This window comes from Hakea prostrata, chromosome 7 (assembly GCF_041222555.1).
Source record: "Hakea prostrata isolate BN-2017 chromosome 7, UWA_Hpros_2, whole genome shotgun sequence".
Classification (NCBI taxonomy): Eukaryota; Viridiplantae; Streptophyta; class Magnoliopsida; order Proteales; family Proteaceae; genus Hakea; species Hakea prostrata.
In genome coordinates this window covers 73,536,125-73,557,249 of record NC_142606.1, presented here as the reverse complement: position 1 = coordinate 73,557,249, position 21,125 = coordinate 73,536,125, and the positions used below count along the sequence as shown (strand labels likewise).

At 40.2% G+C, this 21,125-nt stretch overlaps 1 protein-coding gene across 2 annotated transcripts; it reads left to right on the top strand.

The window, feature by feature from the left end:
* Positions 1-1,037: 1,037 nt before the first annotated feature.
* Positions 1,038-20,447, top strand: LOC149012046 (Transmembrane proteins 14C). Of its 2 annotated transcripts, XM_089164071.1 has the most exons (3): positions 1,045-1,643; positions 19,345-19,479; positions 20,034-20,447. In XM_089164071.1, exons 1-3 carry the CDS (start codon positions 1,181-1,183, stop codon positions 20,174-20,176), a joined length of 741 nt encoding a protein of 246 aa, XP_089020197.1. In that variant the 5' UTR covers positions 1,045-1,180; the 3' UTR covers positions 20,177-20,447. The 2 variants fall into 2 exon arrangements, with proteins under 2 accessions (XP_089020198.1, XP_089020197.1); XM_089164072.1 differs by lacking the exon at positions 19,345-19,479 and having other exon boundaries at positions 1,038-1,643.
* The last annotated feature ends 678 nt before the right edge of the window (positions 20,448-21,125 follow it).

The following is a 21,125-nucleotide window of genomic DNA, read 5'->3' as shown; positions in this document are numbered from 1 at the left end:
AGAAATAGCGACTGATTAGACCTCAGAATAGATTGAGAGCCTCCTCAACCTGTATCATGCCGAAAGTAATAAATAATCCATGAATGGAAATGAGAAGGCATAGAAAATCTTAATAAATTTTAAGATCTAAAAACCTAATCAAAGTGTTTTCTCCCTTGTAAATGGTGTTTATAAAGCCCCCCAAATTTTGGGAGGTGGGTGGTTTCTGGGAGTGAGAGGGCATAAAAAACCCTAATCAATTTAAAAATCTGCAAATATAATCAAAGTGATTTTATACCCTATAAATGGTGTTTATAAAGCCCTCAAATTTCTTGTAGGTGGTCGTTTCCGATAGAGTGGCGGTGGGGCATTGTGGGGGAATCAAGCTTTTTTGGCGGTGGGCGGCTGCTAGAGGTGTGGCTGGCGGTGGTTGGTAATTTATGCAAGGTGAAGGAAGAAGATGGCTCACCTATACAGTTTTTTATGCATTTGCAATGTAGGTATTACATAAGAGGTGGGGCTATGCCCTAGGCCTTTAAGGGGCAAACTACTTTGGAATTGTGTTGGTTCCAGCTGAACCACTCATTGAGTTTGAAATTTTGAATTCCACTAACGGTCTTAAACTTTTGTTAGAATCCCGTACACCAACATATAATTGTCACTTAGGTCGGAATAAAGTGGGGTGAGGGAGGTCTCGGTTTCTTCTTTTCCTTTATAAAGATGGGGTGGGAAACTGGGAGACAGAAACTTGTCTCCTGATGTGGCAGTCCAACTTTCCCACCCCATGCCATTTTAAAACCCCACATATTTGGTGGGACTTTGTGGGAAAGTTAGGAAAAGTAAAAAATAGGACCCACCCCTATCACTTTTCTACAAAACCCTTTCCTTTCCTTTCCTTCTCCCTCACCCCACTACACATGAGACCCACATGTTTTTTTTTCCACTCTTTTTTTTTTCCCACCCCACCTTTGCAAACAAACGCAGCCATTAAGGAACCCACCCAGATTTTAGCTTCATAAAAGGCTCCTAATGTTTTGAAGGAAAAAAAAAAAAATAAAAAGAAAAACTTTCTCCTAATATAAAATTTTCGTAGAATGTATCGATCTAACCGAATCTGAATCAGGATTTTTAACCCTGGTGGATGTGTGAAGACGCGGACCCCTTTTAAATTATCATCTAAACTTGCCTTTACATAAGCAATATGGCGGAATCATCGTTGGTTTACTCCAACTCAATTCACCGGCTAATCCATTCTGAGACCGCGGTTGCAGCTCGACGCCGGTCTCCCTGCTACTACCCGATTTTGTTCGGTCGTTTGAAGCAGTACGGATCTTCCAGTGCTATACTGCTCCACCGCAAAAATTTCGCCAAGCAGCAGCTTCGTCCTAGTAAGATTATAAGGGTTGTTGCAGGTTCTGGCGTCACACCGTTGATCTCCGAATCAACGCAAGAAGAATTTGAGTTTCCCCTTGATACGAGCGGCGGAGATGGTTTTGGAGGTAGTGGCGGCGGCGGCGGCGGTGGTGGTGGAGACGACGAGAACAGAGGTGACACAGGCAATAATAACGGGGGAGAAGGAGATTCCAACAGAAAAAAAAATGACGGGACGATGGTCATGTCAATGTCCCAGAAACTTACGCTCGTTTATGCTGCTCTTGTTGGAGGTATGTAGTAATTTTCCCTTCCTCCCCCCTCCTTTACTGGTTCCCCTCTGCTATATTAAACTACTGCTATTTTGAAAAAGATTTAGAAGAGTTATTTGATTAGCTGCTATCTCTCTAATAAATATCAAATAAAACGAAAGGAAATGTAATCTGAGATTCTGAGCCGCAGGAGTAGGTAAGCTTGCACGCACGCTCTCTTCACATGAAATGTTATCGCTGTCTCATATACTGAATCTATTCCGCTCGCCGGGAGAATCCTCTCCCTAGACTAAAATGAAATATTTTGTAATTCAGTACTATGAATAAAAAATTGTTGCTCTAGTGGTAAGACCCACACTTCTTAGTGAAGAGGTTGTGGGTTCAACTCTGGTGTCTCCCCTGGGGATGTAGTCGAAGTGCACGCAAGCTGGCCCAGAATGCTCCAAAATATAAAATAAAATAATTAAGTTTTTTTTTTCTTCGGGTAATAAGAACACAACTAACTAACTTAACAAATGTAGGTAATATACTTTCTATGTTGAAACAATTTTAGTTATATTTCGGATGAAACATTATGTAAAATTTGGTTTTCAAACTATTTATATGATTAGCTAGGAAAGGGTTTCCCATAATGCCTGAATACTAACTATTGGCGCATTCGGATCCCGGATTGCAATTGCAAATGAGGGTTTGTAGGAGAAAAAGGGTGTGCAAAAAGAAATCGGCATATCTTTTACCCTTACTTTTTATAAAGATGATGAAACGTTACAGTTTGCTTTTGTTATGGTGCTGCTTCATGTTTAACTTTTCAAACCCTTATAGAAAGACTTTTGTCTGTGGTATACCATGATAACCCTTTAAGGAAGACTTCACTGAGGTCGTCAAGGGGTGGATGTGTGGATGGTATAAAGTAGGAGCAGGAATCCCATCAATTTGCATTTAGAGGGTTCCACAGGATGGAGAATGGGTCCAAACAATCATTTTATTGTCCCTTTCCATGTAGACAATTATATGGCAATCTGACTTGGCTGTTGGATACATAGTAAGTTCTACATAGGGGTATGTCATCTCCTGGCCTACTTCAACTCTCCTTCTGTAGTATCATGCATGCCCTCAGGGCTTATAGTCTTCCCCTTCATATGTTTCAATGATCCTATTCATGAAGCATTGAATCTTCAAACAATTGTTGACGATAAGATGTCCAGTGAGATTAGAACTGTATGAAATTAGATATCATGTTTGGAAGCTGATCTGGGTATTTCATGAAAATTTTGGTGCTTAGCTGTCATAAGGGGTTCAACCCACACTTTCTTGTGGCTTTTCCCTGTCTTACTTTTTGTTTTCTTTCCCTTTCTCTTGGGGAGGGGAGGAGAAGGCGGAGGGTGTTCAGGAGGAGGGCGTTGGTGACTTGGTGTAATAGAAAAAGCACTGGAAATGAAAACTGATTTTAGATACCTGGGGTTTTGTTAAGTATTTTATCCACAGGCTGAAACTAAAACTTAGTTGTGGGCATAGATTTTGTGCACAGTAAGATCGTGTTGTAATGTCATGTTTTCAACAGATCGGGTATTAGCCAGTTCCAAAACTTTATATGAGCACTTTAGATGTTTTGGCATGTATCTGACATTGTGTTGACTCTTTAGACTCATAGGGCAGCTCAAGAATTTCCCTTTTTGGTGCTTTTATAATGGATTATTACCCAGGGCATGGGGCTTCTACCTCTTGGTTATGGGGAGGTTCATAATGGTCGCAGCCTTACTTCCGCTCTTTGAAAAGGCTGGTCATCGACTTGAACTGATGATGACTATGTCGCAATGGAACAACCTTACTGCTGCATTGCAGTTCCCCTGTCCTCTCATTTGGTGGTTTTCTTATTTACTTATTTTATGAGAGAGGTTATGTAGCCTCAATTAAATGAAGGCCGGTTTTCCAAGATCTTATCAGCACCAACCTTTGCTTGAAGTTTAAATTAGAGTTTGAAATTAGGGCTGGATATTACTAGCATGGTACTAGATCTCGCTCTCGAGGGCAATCTCGCCCTTGAGAAAGAGATCTTACTCAAGTTGGCAAGATCTTGCTTGAGATTTGGTATTTTTTTTTGCTGGCCAATTTAAGTAAATTGAAGCCATCTCGGGGGGGGGGGGGGGTGGGTGGTAAGGGTTAGGTTGGGTCCAAAGTTTGTATTTAGCCTATTTTAAGCCTTTTGAACACATTGGTGGATTTAGATTTGTGAGGAGACAACCCTAAGTTTGAAATTGAAATGTTGCAGGTATGAACATGCAAGATTATAAAGACATGAAATATAGAATCATTAGGATATGTAAATGAAATGCAAATGATAAGAACCTTCTTTCACTCAAGAATTCAATGACAAAACAATAGAAATAACAAGATATAGCTGGTTTTAATGGTGCCAGTCACCCCCAACACCTCACGGTGCCCCTTAGCCTACGGCTGCCCAAACATAACTCATCTCTCTCCTCTCAAATTCCCTATTTATTAACCCACAACTAACCCTAGCACTCCCTCTCTCTGCCACGTGGCATGATCCTGGGGTCCTATCACTACCGACCCCTTGAAATTCACCTTGTCCTCAAGGTGAGGGAAATTTGAAACTTGATCTTCACATGCTTTCCATATAACCATACTAGTTCAGCATCTTGACGAGCCCTCCTTGGAAGCCTATAGATCCCAAATCCAAATAATTCAAAATAGTCCATACAGAGAAAAAGCTTGGAAGCTTTAGATGATGGAAAGAACACACCATTAATAGCCATAGGAGCTGGGTTTAGCCGAAAACCATGAATGACAGGTCCCTTATAGTTCACAACACTTGCTGTAATGAGTTGTGCATTAATATATGTATGAAGGGCTTTGAATCGATAGCCGCCATTTTCTTCAGATGGGCAGAGGAAGTGATCAAAAGTAGGCCATTCTACGCACTCCCTTGCATACTGTGCAACCAGAGAAGTTAGAGAACAATTCACTCCCAAGTTCCAAAGTTGCACAAGGGTCCAGTACACTTGGAAGGAGGCACGTATCGTCAAATTGAGGTTTTTGGATTGAAAATAAAGAGAATTGTGAGCCCCAATTACACTATTGCAACACTCCCTACCGCTAATGAACTAAGGTAATTAAAAAACTTTTGGTTTGCATTGTCCAACAGATTCCTAGGTGCAGGATGTGAAGCAGTTAACCCACGAGCAAGAGTAGGGTTGATGATTTCATCAAGCGTCGGGTTCACAATCCTCATTGGCCCTTCCGTCAACTCCATGAGCCTTAAAACAACTGCCCGAGGATCAACGATAACTGGTCCTACCAGCACAACTATCACAACATTTTGGTCCTCTGGGATTAGGATTGACTGAGTGAGAGGTATCGAATCCTTCCTTGCCTTGCTCGTGAGCAATCCCTCTGCTATTACTACACAAAGCTTGCATGCAGTCTTTTGCACTTGAGACGAAAATAATTCTACAAAATATATGTGGGAAATAGCATCACATCCAGGAGTGTTGCACTCGATTGCTTTGCTTTTAGCGTCGGCAACGAGAACAACACCCAGCTTAACTGCGGCCGCCTCAATCTTGCCTGTTCCTCCACCGTCTTGACTGTGTGAGGTTGAAGACGATGGTTTACCTTGTTGGCTTTGTCGAACCGCTGGTTTGGTGATTATTTGGTTCGAATTGGTCTCCCAGTTTGGCTTTGGACAATCTGAAATATTTGGGTTTAAGTTAATGATGAGAAGGCTTGGGCTTTGGGTAAACAAAACAGGCCAGCTCCATGGTAGATCTTTTGAATGGTGGGGCCCGAATATTGAAAGCCATGGGTTAATAAAAACGGGTTGGATTTTAGGTTAATGAAATAGGATGGGCTTGGGGTTAATGAAATTGGATGGGCCTGAGGTGGGTCTTTTAAATGAGTAGTGTCCAAATTCAAACCACGGGTTAAGAGAAATGGGTAGGGCGTTGGTTTGATGGAATGGATTGGGCTTTGGGTCATGAAAATGGAATGGGCCCAAGATAATTCTTTTGAATGGGTTTGGCATAAGCACTTCAAATCGTGGGTTAAGAAATATGGGTTGGATATTGGGTTAATGAAATAAGATGGGCTTGAGGTTAACGGAATGGGCTTGGCCCAAAGGAATTCTTTTGAATGGGTTGGGCCTAAGCACTTAAAGTCATGTGTTAAGAAAAATGGGTTGGACGTTGGTGTGATGGAAATGAATGGGCTTTGGGTCAAGAAAATGGGATGGGCCCAAGGAGGTTTCTTAGGGAATCTAGAGGCCCAATCTTTGAATTTGGTTCGCTTGGGCCCTAAGTTTGGGATCCTGCGTACCTGGGTTGGGCCAAATAATAGAACCATTGGCCCTTAGAGTGTGGACCAAACCCACGAAACCAGTGTAGGGTGAACCAAATGAACCACAAAAACCTTCAAATTCCAGCGTCTTCTTCCCCATTTTCTGCAAACAAACACCTTAGCTGCTTGAAGTCTTCCGCCACTTACTCCTATCTTCCTTCGATTCCTCTTCTCTTTGCAGCCTTTCAATTTAACGGCATGATTTCTTGCTGCAGTTCTAATCTGGTAGGTGCCCTCACTCGAACCTCTATTCTTCTTTCTCCTCCACGTTCGGTGAAGCGCATCTTCCGTCGTCGGCAGCACTCTGCCCTCCAATCAATGCTTTCTTCCAGCCTTTTTACAGCTAATCCATGCGATTTTTCAACGTGCACCTTCGAATCCACTATGCTTGTCTCAACCTCATCACTATGGTTGTCCGAAGCTGAGATGGATTTCTTGTCCCCCTCCCATCTTTGAAATCAATTTTTAAGGCGTTCACAAAGCTCGCCCAATCTAGTTTCGGCCAACATCTTCCGTAGACCCAATCTAACGCATCACCTTTCAAATGTTCAAGAGCCATTGCAAGCCAATGTTCTTGCTCAATTTGATGTTGCCAACAGAAGAGCTCGACTTCTGTTAACCATTCCTGCACTTGTTCTTTGCCGGAAAATAATGACAATGCCATCTCACCTCCTTGGGATTGACACTGCTCTGATGCCAGTTGATAAGAACTTTCTATTCACTCAGGAATTCAATGACAAAACAATAGAAATAACAAGATAAAGCTGGTTTTAATGGGGCCAGTCACCCCCAACACCTCACGGTGCCCCTTAGCCTATGGCTGCCCAAACATAACTCATCGCTCTCCTCTCAATGCCCCCTATTTATTAACCCACAACTAACCCTAGCACTCCCTGACTCCGCCACATGGCATGATCATGGGGTCTTATCAATGCATCAAATAACTTAAATACCAACAGAACTCCATCCATATGGATACAATAGAACCTCTCATTCTTGAATCTCAAATACGATAACACAACCATCATAAGTTCATAATAGAAGTGGTAGCTATAGTTTATGCTTCATATTTTGTTGCCGATGACCTTCCCCCGACGCACACAGGGGTCCCGCTCCCTTGTGAGCGGGTGGAGGGGGGCTGCCCTTGCAGGGGTGCACCCCTGTGCTTGTAGAGGCCTTATATCTTTTTGGGCCTTGGGATTTCCTTTGTAGTTTGGGCATGGGCATATGAATAGCTACCATGGGCTTAGTCGGAGAACTCCGTTAAATGACCTTGTTTGATCTTCCTTTCTTGATGTGAATGTGCTACACCTTGCTTGCAGGTCAAGATCCAGCGTCAGTCTGGCAAAATGTGAGGTTTATGATGGTTTTGGTGAGTTGAGAGGCGAGAGGCAGCAAGAGAAGGCGAGTCAAGTCGAGATCTTGACCTGTCTTGCTCGGAATATGGATTTAAAACATACGGGTGGACTAGTTTTGGGATTTTAGAGCTCTCGCAAGAGATCTTGTCTTGAGATCTCAAAAAACCGAGATCTTGGCAAGATCTTGCAAAATCTCATTCAATGTTTAGGATTAATATACTTTCTAGAATTAATTTGTCAATTTTAATCATAAGTTGATGAGTAACTAAATGGTTAACCTTCACCTTGACTAATGAATGAGGTCCAAGGTTCGATGCCTAATGGATGCGTAGAAATATATAAAATGTTTTGGTGTTGTTTTGACCCCACTCCCACACTTAATTTGGAATCTATACGAAACCACAAAATGGAAGGTAATGTATGAGACAAAAAAGAAACCCCATGCGTGGGATATGTGAGGATTAAGAGAATAAGTTAAAGAAAAAAGGAAACCAAACATTAGATAAGAAAAGAAAGTCAAATAATTGACAAGAAAAGAAAGTCAAATGATAGACAAGAAAAGAAAGTCAAATATGTGAGAAGATTGAGAAATTAAGGAGGGAAATTAAAAATATGAAAAGAAGGTAGAGGAGTTAAGAAAAGAAAGAAAAAGAAGATGAAGGAATTAAGAAAAAAAAGAAAGATGTGGGGATTTAAAATAGGAAAAGAAAATTGTAGAGGAGGATTTCAAATGAGGAGAAAAAGGGAAAGCAATCCATATAAAAATGGGAAGGCATTCATGCGTAGAGAGAAGAGAGAATCAAGGGGTAGTTAAAAAAAGGTAAAAGAAACTAGACGCTAGACTAAGGGGCTTATAAAAGAAACGGATTGAGAAGAAATACGTTGGGTTTTTCTAATTTAGTGAGAAGAGAGAGGGAATAGAGAATAAGAGAGACAAGAGAGTGCTAGGAATAGAAAAGAAGAGGCAAGAAGAAGGGATCAATGAGGTCAGAGTGCGATGAAGCCGCTCTATCTAAGGGTGAATTTCTGTTTATTTTGTGACTTCATAATTCTAAGTGCAACCTAATACTCTCAACATGATATATTTTTGTTGTATAATTGTATTACCTGTTAACATGATTCATTAGTAATCAATCTTTTTCTTTAGATTACTATTTAATCTTTTGTCTATGGATGTGTTTTTGATTATGCTTTATTAGATTGATGATTTATTTTGTATGTTCGTGTTGATTTGATAATGCTCTTATAATTTTTAGATTTCAAATCATTTTGAAATTTTACTGGATTAATATATCTCATATTTTCATCTTCTCATATGATTCTTTATTTTTGCACAAAATTTATCTAGGCATGCCATGTTCATATTTGCATTTTTGTATCCATGTGATGTTAGTCGGTAGGGGTGTGTTGGATGAGAATGAATGTTAGGACTGTGTACTGCATGCATGCCATGTAATGGCATGGAACATCCATTAAATTTGGGGCACTTAGTTTAGACTATGCATATTGGGTTATAGTTTGTGCTTTGGACGAGAATGTATATTAAGGTTGTGTAACGCACGCATGTAATATAACAACATGGTTCATACATTGATTTTGAAATATTAGGCTAGTGTAGATGGAAATTGGGCTGTGTAACGTGCATAACCATGTAACGGGATGGGACATTCTATCGACCCTAGACCAAGTAGGTGCATATGTGATTATAGTTTGTGTTTTAGATGAGAATGTATTTTAGGGTTGTGTTACGCCCACCGGCCATGTAACAGCATGTAACATACATTATGTTTTGAAACATTTGGTTAGAGTAGATGGATATTGGGCTATATAATGCACATAAGTCATGTAATGGCATGAGACATCCTATCGACCCTAGACCGCTGGGAAGGTGGTTTACTTATGTTTTATTAGTGTTATTGAGTCTAATCCATATCGTTGAGTATGTTATGACTGCTGTTGATATATGTCATCGATTTATTTTGTATAAACTCTGTAATGCGGCTGCCCCTGCATTGCTGAGCTCTGTTGTCGTAGCTGCTCTGCTTCCTGCAATCCTAGCAGCCTCAGCTGCCGTTGCCTCTGCTGTCCTTCTGACCTCCAAGATTTCCTCCTCTGCATCGTCTTGCGTGCCTACCATTAAGCTATAGCCCCCTCTGATTTTTCCTTTTCTTTGTTAATTTCACTACACATGATTTGCCCTCCTTCCTTCCCTTTTCTCTCATTCTGTCTCACCCTTCCCCATTCGTCTCCCGATGTCTGCTATGTGTGGCCCTCTTGTATTCACTCCCTTGATTTTGGGGCCCAAAATGGGCTGGGCTCAACCCAATTCTCTCTCCCCCACCCCTTCTTTCCCCGGTGAGTCACCCTAGTCTCTATTTCCACTCTTCCCTCTAATTTGGGGATTTCTAGCTTCCTAAAATCTTTGGCCTGTCCTTTTTCCATTACTCAGTACCCTGCCCCCCAGTGGATCCTATTAGTGGGGCCCAAGTGTCAACTTCTCCCTCTTTGGAGGTCGCAGGAGATGGCTCCCCTGTCGCCCTAATTTTGCTTCTCCGATTGGGACTGTCAATATGTTGCCTCAGCCTGAATGGCAAAATCCTTGATGCATTTGAAGGCACCAACAACTGTGGAAAGGTTCTTGAGAGTGCCTTGGAGAGTGATGGTTGTAGGAGAAGTTCCCATTCTACATAAGGATGCCACCACTCACACAGTGACTTTATTGTCGATTTCAAGTGAAATAGAAGAAGGATTGAGGAAAAAATAGGTTAGGTCTAGCTGAGTTTGTTTATGCCCTGGTATCAGGCCTTTTGTGCCTAGCTCCCTTTCCCTTTTGGTTTGCTTTTAGTTTAGTGCCTTTTGGCTTTTGTAGGGCTCTGCCCTTTGTTGCTCTTTGTATTCCCCCCCCCCCCCCAAAAAAAAAAAAAAAAAAAAAAAAAAAAAAAGAAAAAAGAACATGTATTTACAGGTTTACTATAGAAAAATAAAGTTCTGGGGAAAACACGCATACCTTCTCTGCTTAGATCTTCAAAGCACCGTCAATCCACCTTCAACCAGAAAATGGAAGGATGAATGATGGAGAAATGCAGAGTTTTTCAGAAAAAATGAATGGGGGGAGGGGTGTTGATACTGGTGAGATAGAGGAGATGAGATCTGCGAAAACAATTGTCAATAACAAAAGGAATGGATCGTGGTTGGTTTCGGTTGAAGTAACCAACCGAGACTGGTGAACTTTATGTCTCCCTATACATTTCTCTTGGTTTTGTCCAGATCTGAGATTTCAGTTCAACAAAACTTAAACCTGGTATTGAACAGTTGAACCTATCCTGATGATCTCCTCGGGTTTGCCTTTAGCCTATCTTACCTCTTGGCCCTTCTCTGGAGTACTAGAAATGAAGGGCTGATCTTTGCAAGGTAAAGTAATAGTAGCAGTGTCCATAAAGAGCTGCCTGGTCTCCCTACTTTGGACATAGCTGCATGTCTCATCCAAGGACAGGAGGGGTTATCTCCTAAAACTTTTAGTCAAATAGGTTAAAACTCTGCATTCAGGCCTCCAAGTAAATTTAGGATCAGTTCCGTTTCAAGAGTCCTATAGACCTTAGCATCATCTGTTGGATTATTAAGTTGAAGGTCTCCATAATGATCACACTCCTTCCGGAGGCTTATAACAGTATTATAATACCTAGAATTGTTTATGCTGGCTTTTTTCAAAGTAATACCTTCTGAAGGAGTTGAAAAAAATCGTGGCAGAATCTCCCACTCTATCATATCTTACAAACACTATCCCATATATTGTTGAAACCAACTCCCTTGCAAATAAACCTTGACCAATCTCAGGCTTCATGGAAAAAATCGGCCAAGTGATCACCATAGAGTTTTCAGTTTCCCATATAGGATATGCAGGATCAGTTGTAGTTGGTGCCTTGATAGAACATGTAACACAAGCCCATTGCCCCTCTATTGCATAATGACAACTTCATAGAAATGAAACCAGTCCAACTTAACAAAAGAAATCTGGACATTAGGGTTCTTAGACGCAAGGATTGCAATCTCAGTTTTTGAGGCCGGTTTTGGTTTGGCCAAAAACTGAGATATCCAGGTTTTGACCAAGGTTCCAATGCTACGTTTCGACTCTTATATGCCTTGTTTTTCATTTGATTTCTTGCCTGGTACCTATTTAGAGCATTATAAACAGGAAACACAATGGATCTAGTAGTTTTTCAAAGAAACTACTGAAAAGTTATGATTCAAGTATACTAAGATGACTAGTTCCAAGAAGTACAAACTAAATTGCATACAAACATAAAATCATCAACATACATGAATTGTTTGATAGAATGATCACATATCCAACAAGTTGTCTCAGACTTCAGTTCTATGTTGAGTGCTTCGGTGGATCCATCCTTGTCTGTAATGGTACTCTAAATACAAGATGAAAGATGGCCATGACATGTTATTCATGAAGTTATCCATGAACTGAGACACTGTGTTTCTATAGGTGGAATGATCCACATAATGTTGATATCCCATCCTAGGAAATGTGTTGTAAGGGAAAATGCTCCATACGACACCTGCTCTCGGAATTGACTCGGTTGGCTATAAGTACCCTACCATGACTGGAACTGAACCACTTGGTCCTGGTGGAACCCCAAAGATGGAGTCTGCCAATGATGCATAGCCTTTTGGGCCGGTGCTACCGCTCCATCATCATACGATCCATACTCATATGCTAGCTGCATACTCTTGCCATCATTAGATGAATAAGTAGACCCCTTAACCCCACCATATGTGGATGATGCTCCCCCATATCCATATGGATCATATCCATAGCCATAAGGTCTAGGATAACCCTCATAAGGTGCTGACCTGACACTCTCCATGCCGCTGTAATATCTAGATCCTCCTTAGCCTCATCCAAGCTTATGGATCCCTTGGAGCCTACCAAGCTGGCCACATCCATCTGAGAACTACCCTCAGGAGGTCCATGTCTGCGACTACCACTGCGATGGCTATATGTACATGCTAGTGATTCCTATGGCACAGGCTGAATCGGCTGAAGATGACTCCCCTGGGGGCGTCGGTGCCTGCGATGCTATTGGTGCCTCCTCACACTGTGCCTGAGAACTGGCAGTGCCATTGCTACTTGGTCTAGATGGAGCACCAAATTGCGCCTGCGGCTAAGAACTCGCTCTGCAGCTACTGTTGGGACCAGATGTAGCTGATGCTTGAACACCACCATGACCATTATCATCATTCTAGGCTGGCCCAGTGGTCTCATCCTCAATGTCATAAGAGTGTAGGTTATCTTCACTGTTCATTGATGCACTGGGGTGTGGCATGAATGAACGGGCAAGCTGTGTATACACTCTCCCCTCTTGGGCCAAGAATTCATCCATGTTTGCCCCCATTTGCTATGTAATATGTCTGTTAGGGACCTTCCTCATCCAAAAATGGCTTTCTTCTATCCCTAACCCACTTAACCTCAAAGATGTCAGACAACTGGATCATGTTGTTTTCTGTCCATCCCTTGTCTAATGTGATCCTCCCTCTGTCTCATATTATAGTGCATGTAGATAAGGTCCTTTAGATGCGTCACACCCAATCGGTTGTACCTCTTTGAGTGGATGAGGTTGAAAGGGCTCCAGTTATGCTCACACCAAGGAACATGTCTTTGAGAGCACTTTACATGCAACCACCATTCAGCTGCAATAAACATGGAATTTAATTGGTAAGGTCATATACCCATAGTGTCATACATAACTTGAGTAACCTCCATGGGTGGTTTCCTGTGCCTATGTTGCCACGGAGCGACCGAAACTCCCAATGGCATACATGAATGACTTCATCTAATATAAATAATAACTAGGTTAATAACTTAGTTTGAATTATGAAATGAAATAATTAACCTAAGTCACTACCTACTAGACACTAGTGCTTTAACAAAGTAAGTAATTACACTATCACCTTTGAGTTGATGATTGCTTATTTGGATGGATCCGGTGCCATCCTCTCCACTACAATCTTGACAGCACTTATCAAATCTCGCCTCATCCCAAGCATGTCTTTGTAGTGGTACTTGGTATTTAGATAATATGCTTGACATTTGATAAGTGACATGAGTAAAAGGGAATAGTGTGAGAATTGAGAAACCCAACAACATAATAATCAAAAATTAAAAATTAAATCTACTAGACTGTATAATAACTCACCTCTCTTATGTAGTGGATGTTGCAGCTCCTTCTCCCATCTATTTTGGATGATGTCGAGGATTTATTTATTTTTTATTTTTTATTGCCCTGTGGGTAGACCCTCTGAACGTGCTGCTTCGTCCTATCAACTGCAACCCATATGTGTGGTAGAGTTGGTCCTCTTTGTTGATGTACCATCCTTAAAACGGTCACCACGGGCTCAAGTAACTTCATTGCAATCCTCACATTACCCTAGAAGGTGCCACTCAGTATGGTATTTTGTGTTCTCCTCCCTTTTAAGGTTGAAGAACCCTCCCAGTTAAACCATTGTTCCGTTGCGAGCATGGACCTAAGGTCAACCTTCTTGCTCTCAAAGCTCTGTAGTGCAATCCAATTGGTTGTAAATCTAGTAATGCCTGGCCTTACCAAGTCAACTTGACATTGGTCCCTCATCATGTGGAGTGCATATCCATGGTTATAAATGAATGTGCTGACCATTTGGGCTTGGTCCACCACTCTTTGCACAAGCTTGCATTTATCCATGTCCTTCAGCATAGGGTTGATGCAATGAGCTTATACCGGGCAAGAAAAACATTTCTAAAAGAGCATTTTAGTAAAAGCAATGAAGCATCAAGCATGAATGTATCTAAAAATAGGGGAATATTAGTCTAGTAGAAGCATATATTTAATACTTGGCATTCTCCGTCATTTTACATCCTAGCTTTTTTGAAGTTGGATCCATTATCTATGACAATTTGTACCACACGATCCACTCCAACCTCCATCACCCCTTCCTTCAACAACTTGGATGCATCCACCGACTTAAGGAATACAATCCTTCCATCGCAATTCAACATAAAATTGATGATGGACTTTTTAGTGGGACCTGTCCGACCATCACATATAACAATCACCCCGTAGTGAGTCCACATAGGCTTCAAACCCACAATGCATGCATTCAGATCTTCTTTGTGCCTTGGCTGTTGTACATTGTAGAGCTCATGTGGGGTTGGCCCCTGCACACCACTCATAGCCCTGCTAATCTTCTCAAAGTGGGGGACCTTGGGCTGCATTTGCTGGAATGCTGTGGTAGAAGGCCAATTTGGAGAAAGCAAGCCTTGCTTTCTCCTTTACATTCCCCCCTATGTGCTTCAACTTCCTTTGTTTATGCTTTGGCCTCCTAAATAAGATCCTATGAAGAATTTGAATATTTGGATCTGTAGCTGTTTGCTGATATTGGCCTTGTGCTGGGGTCCCTGGGGGTGGGATATGTGGCTTTTTCTTGCACTCTGGCTCCTTCTCATTGGCTGGATCTGCCTCCTAGAAACTCTGCTCTCTAGAGGACCTTGCTCCCATGGCACTCTGCTTCCTCCTCAAATCATTGAGCCTTTGTTGCTCCCTGTTCATCATCATGGCTCTCCTCATTTGTGCTGCCTCCCCTAACTCATCAAGTCCATACTTTCCTTGGCTCCTCTTGATCGAATTCTTGCTCTCCTAGCTTTGGAAGTCATCTAGGCAAACATCCTCAAATTCCTTCCTTTGTACTCTCTTCTCTTTCCTCTTTTCCTTTCCAGCCCTAAGTGTTGTGTCATTGCTTGTTTGATCTCTACAGGCACCTTGGGGCATCTTGTGACATTCCTATCTCCCCTAGCTAGATGCCATTTTAATATTGTGGCCCCACTTCCTCCTATTTGTTTCTTGCAATAATTACACTCAAACTTCTTATTTGCTTTTAGTGGCCTCCCGTGCTGCTAAACATTATCTTTCCAAGTGTGTGCCTCATACAAGACATACACGCTGTCTTCAAAAGCATTACAAAAACTCCAAAAATTACATATATGCTTCTACTAATATTCTCCTATTTTTATAAAACATATAATTAATATTTTTTTTGAAATTTTTAAATAATTTTAGAAAATATTTAATAACTTTCAAATGATTAAAATAAAGCACTAACCCCTTCAAGTCAACACCATCAAAGTGTAGATCAAGTGATGGCGTTTCACATACATAAGTTCAAGTCCATACGTCATGTATTCATATGTATTTTTTGAAAATATGTAATTTAGAAAATAATTTTTAAAATCAGGAAATTAAAAAAATAGTAGCACTAATCAAAAAATAATTTTAACAACACACAATCATATTCATAGTCATAGACTAAACATATATTAATTTTGAAGCAATACAAGATCATTTAAGACATTGACAAAACAAAATTGAAGATATACCTTGCAAGAATCTCCAAAGTTCACAAAGGAGGAGCAAAAGAAGTGTATGAAGGCAAAGGAGTAGTTGGAATAGGGTGAAGATGGGGTTGAAATCAATAAAACCAACTAAAGATCAAATTGGGGGTCAAAACCCTTACTGCGAAACCAGGCGGAAAGGGTCGAAACCAGCGAAATATCGCTATCGCAAGTTTCAACTGTCAGTTTTGGTTGAAATTTTGACCCATCTCCTAACTCTTTCGATATCCCAAGAGTTTTGTCTCGGTTTTCAGAAAAACCAAAATGTTATGATTGACATTTGTATCATGCTCACATGGCCAGAAGGATTAGTACCTGCCAAATTGGTTTTTGGAGGTGGAATAGTCCCTCCTGAAGGTGGATGAGGACACTGACTTCAGATCTTCATTTTGACATGTTGGCAGCACACCAAACAGAAAAGGAAACCTCTAAGTAGTGATCATAGCAATAAGGAGAACACTCATCTCAGGAAAATTAATCAGCCACAGTCAACAAGGACAGTTTTAACCTTAAGAACACATTAATGTTTTTTTCACTCGTAGGTGTCAGTCCAATAACACCTAAAGATATGACCTATCATCTCATAATAGTCATTCAGCATTTTGACAAAGAAATGAACATCCAAGGAGGAAAAACAGAGCAGTCTTAACCTCTGCAGCAGAAACCAGCAGAAGAGAACAGGATTTGTTGATAGATCCATCCCAAATGAGAGGGGGGCCTTAAGGGTTTGAAAAAGCAGCCCTAGACTATTTCAAAGGACTAAGCCTCAAGTCATTTGGAGGTCTGAGCAGGGAAGAACCACAAAAACTAGAAGGGACTAGTGATTGACTGGGACCTGGGTGGCAGAGTAATTGGCTGCTTTAGAGCCTCATAAGAGCTTTGCATGCTTGGTGGCAATACTTCCATTTGCCTCAATACCTCAAAGAAATGTCTTACATACGTATCGTATATAGTATATAGGAAAGCTTTTCTTTACTAGGGTCTCAAAGGGAGGTGACGAAGAACAAGAACTTAGTCGACTCTCAAACCAAGGTTTGATACCAAGTTAGAAGTAGTTAGCATCAGCAATGCAGAGAACGATGTTTCAGAGAGTTAAAGGAGCTGAAGGAGGAAGAAGGAGAAGAGAAAAGAAGACAGAAGAGTTGGAATAGTGTAAATTGATGGGGGGCAAAAGTGTCAGTGCACTTGGTTATTTTTGCTACTTGAAATATAAGGGAAATTACAGCTACCTCCCTAGGGTTGAAAAATTGGAAATTAAAACTTGGGGTTTACCATCATTAGACTAAAGTTCCCCTATTACATAACTTCTAACAAGTACCCCAATAGTAGTCTGTAGTAAAATATTCAACAAACAGCCTTAGTGATGTTCCTTGCTCCCTTTTGGTCATCTGAAGGCACTAACATTTGAATTTTATGATTTTTTCCCCAACTATTTACTGATAGCTGTACTTTGTGGCACTTGAAAGTGGCGAATACTTGAGAGTGGCTCACTCCATCGCAAACTGTCTTAGAAATTCTCTGCTGACCAGGGCTGCATTTTGCATGAGATAGTTCAATCAACCTTTGTTTTTTATAAAGTGTTACAGCTAATCCATGTTTAACAGCTACCAAAATGATGAGTATCTGGCCTTCTCCAATTTCAAAAATCTACCATCACATTTGAGTTAAAGTTCCAAACATGAAACAGAGGGTTGCTGCCTTTCTTAAGACAATCTCTGTTGCTTTCCTCATTCGAGCCTGAATAGGCCTATGATATGAGCTCCTAAACTGGTTCTTCCCAACTTACTGAACTAGGTAGTCATTGGCCTTCGTCGAGTGACTTTTTGATTCCCATTCAAGCTATTCGGTGTGAATTTTGTGATCGAGGCCATTAAATATGGATTCTCTTTATGAATATTCTGGAGAAAAATCTTGGAAGTTGGAGCCAAAAGTAAAAACAAAAGAGTCTCCATGATACACTAACAACTACTTTTCGTGCTTGACCCAATTTTAAAAATATGGCTTTATGTATGAGGGAGTTTGCACATTAACTGGATCACCTTGGCTGGATGGGCACCTGATTGATGCCTGGATCACATAGAGATGGGGCATGATTACTAATGATTATACTAATGAATAATTAAGCAGGCATGGGGTAGAGCCTTTTGGTAAAAGATAAGCCTAGGGTAGGTGTGTGGCTGAACCCTCATTGCCTGCCAAATCAGGTCTCTGACTGTGTGTGTGCGCGCTTGAATAATTTGCCAAAGGATGCTTAGCCATGACTTAAAAAGTTTTTAATGCCTGCCAAAATCAGGTGTCTGACAAGGTTTAGACTTATCCATTTAAGCCCTTTTTGTGACTGAAATTCAGTTTGTACTTAATGAACTAAATGGGAAATCTGGAGAAGTCCTGGTTGTGCATGCAATCCCAAATATATTCATGTAATTTATTTAATTATTTGGAAATAAACATGGTTTTATACCAGAATGTTTCTTGTATGTGGAGAGGTAAGAACAAGTTGAAGTATTTGAAGACATCAGTTACATGATATAGTATCATAGAAGAATGTTTCGATCAAAATTGACCTTGGTTCGGTTGAAATGGTCGAAATTTCGTTGACACTGGGTACTTTTTCCTATAGGTTTCGACATTAAGTTTTATTAGGTTTTAGGGGGTATTTTGGAGCGGACTCTACATATAAGCTAATTAAAGCATAAAGAACACATTGGCACATACATTTTGTTTTAAAAAAAAAAAAAAATCAATGTAGATATATCATTCAAAGTCATAGTATACATAGGGAAGTTTCCGACAAATACAAGATAAACTATAAATATAACATTCATTTTATAACTTCAAATGCATTTCATAGTTTCAACCGAAAGGGAGGTGAAAACCCATATAACCTTCATTTTATAACTTCTAATGCATTTCATAGAGTTTCAACCGAGAGGGAGGTGAAAACCCATAATTTTGATTGAATTTTCCCCTTGGATTTCGACAGTTTTTAGGTGTTTCTAAGGCGTTTCTTGAAGTTATATATATTAAAAGTTGTGTTTATAGTTTATACTTTATACACTATTTGTTGAAAACCTCTCTATGTGTACTATGACTTTGAAACATTGATTTTGTTAGCAAAATACATGTGCCAATGTGTTATTTATGCTATAATTAGCTTATATGCAGAGCCCTTCCCCCCCCCCCCCCTCCCCCCCCCAAAAAAAAAAAAAAGGGCCCCCAAAAACCCTCCGAAACTTATAGGAAAAGTACCTAGTTTTGATGAAATTTCTACCCGGTTCACCCAATTTTGACCCTTTTTTGTCGGAACTTGGGTTTTGGTCGAAACTGGGGATTTTGTATCCATCCCCCTGCATTTCGTTTCGGCTTCATCCAAAACTGAAATTTGGCACATTTTCGGTTGAATTTTGAACTATGCATGGTATGGACTTGAGGTTGGGAGACTGAACAAACTGAATTAGTATGGAAGTTTTCAGGCAGAAATGTTTATTGTGAATTTCCCCGGTAATTAATTGCTTGTTCAATTTCTTAGCTTCCCAACTTTTAATTTGTATGTTCTTTTGGTGGACATTTGGTACAGTTGGTGGAGTCATTGGCTATTTAAAGAGGGGCAGCCAGAAATCGCTTGCTGCAGGGGGTTTGGCTGTTTTGCTACTCTATTACGTATATAGAGAGCTTCCTGTAAGACCAGCCTTTGCATCGTCCCTTGGGCTTGGTGAGTTAATGTTACTTCCCAGTCATATGTTTGTTTTTTACACTTCTTTTATGCATGGCAATAAAAACTTGATAAAGTGGCAATCAAGATGTTACATGGCTATTTATTACTTATTCCAGGCAACCAGGATCATCATAAATCATATGATAGGTTGGGTTCACCTTTTCACTTTTCCCACTAAGGTGTTTTCTTATGTTTTCTACTTGCGTTTAGTCCTTATCATTTATTGTGTGGGCAATTTCTTGACTACAAGATAAACAATGCATGGTCTGAAGAATCTTTACATGGATGGTTATGATCGACCATGGGATGCCCTTTTTGTGGGATGGGCCTGTCATGGTGCTTTGGTAACTGAATCCAAGATGGTATGTGTTTGTGTTTGTGTTTGTGGGATCTTTGCATCTATAAAATTTGGAAACAGCCTAGTTTGCGATGCAGGGGATAAGGATGCATACATTTCTCCTGTGCTTGTCACGCCTTTTTTTCTTCTGTTTTTTCTTCCCGTTTGTTCGTTTTTGATGTTGTTAATATTCATTAATTTCACGACACTCCAGGCTTGTCTGCTGTGCTTCTGGGCGTGATGGGTTCTCGCTTCAAGAATTCTGGAAAGATATTTCCGGCTGGGGTTGTATCACTTGTCTCTCTTGTAATGGCAGGTGGCTATCTGCATGGGTTTTTGCGTAGCATGCATGGATAACATTCAGGTTGTTCGAAATTTTAGTCACTTTCATCAACGTTGTCCCATTCGAGCAGTGATAGCTGTCGTAATATACTTTTATCTTAAGATGTTCCAGATTTGGAATTTGACTTTATTTTCTTCCGGTAGTGTTGTTGGGGGAAAAAGCTGCTGAACGAACTGTTGCAAAGTTGTGATTCAGTTGATCAACATTTCCTTGTGGATAAATCCTATGTTGCTTTTTTTTATTTATTAATGGGGGTAATGTGGCAGCACAATACTATAATTACGAACAAGAAGAAATCAGTGTATTAATGTAATTATTAAAAAAATAATCAAAAAATGGATTTCAGAAAGATTTCAAAACATAAATAGAGTGTAGAAAATGATATCAAACACAAACCCAAAATTAAACTTTCATTGAACATGTTAGTCCAATCTATTGCTGAAAACTGTTAAATCATTTTTTATTTTTTTAATTCAAAAAATATCCTTAAAAAAATCTGAGGAAAAGAATAACAAAAACAACTACATCATGACCACCAGACTTTCTTTCCTCTTCATTCTCTTCCTCTGCTCTCCCACTTGTAAGTCGTCTCTTTCATGCCTCTGCTAGAGAAAGGTAGATGAATTCTTTTTACTCCATTATACATAAGGGTATAATGATCTTTATGATTGTACAATTAACCATTCTAACATAATAGGACCATTGTGTTTTTTACTCTTGTATTAATGAAAATTTTTACATAATATACTTAATAACAACTTTAGCTATTCACTGTTCAAGAATTCTTGCTTAGGTAGTTCATACATAGCATAGCGTCTTGCTCTAAGATTTCAATCCTTCCTACTAGAACTGGAACTGGAAATGGGGCTTTTGAGCTTTTAATTAAATTCAAAGGTGGGAGGGTGGCTTGAAATGGAGGCGGAAGGGATTTGATAAAGGTTGGGCTTTATAATTAGAATTTCT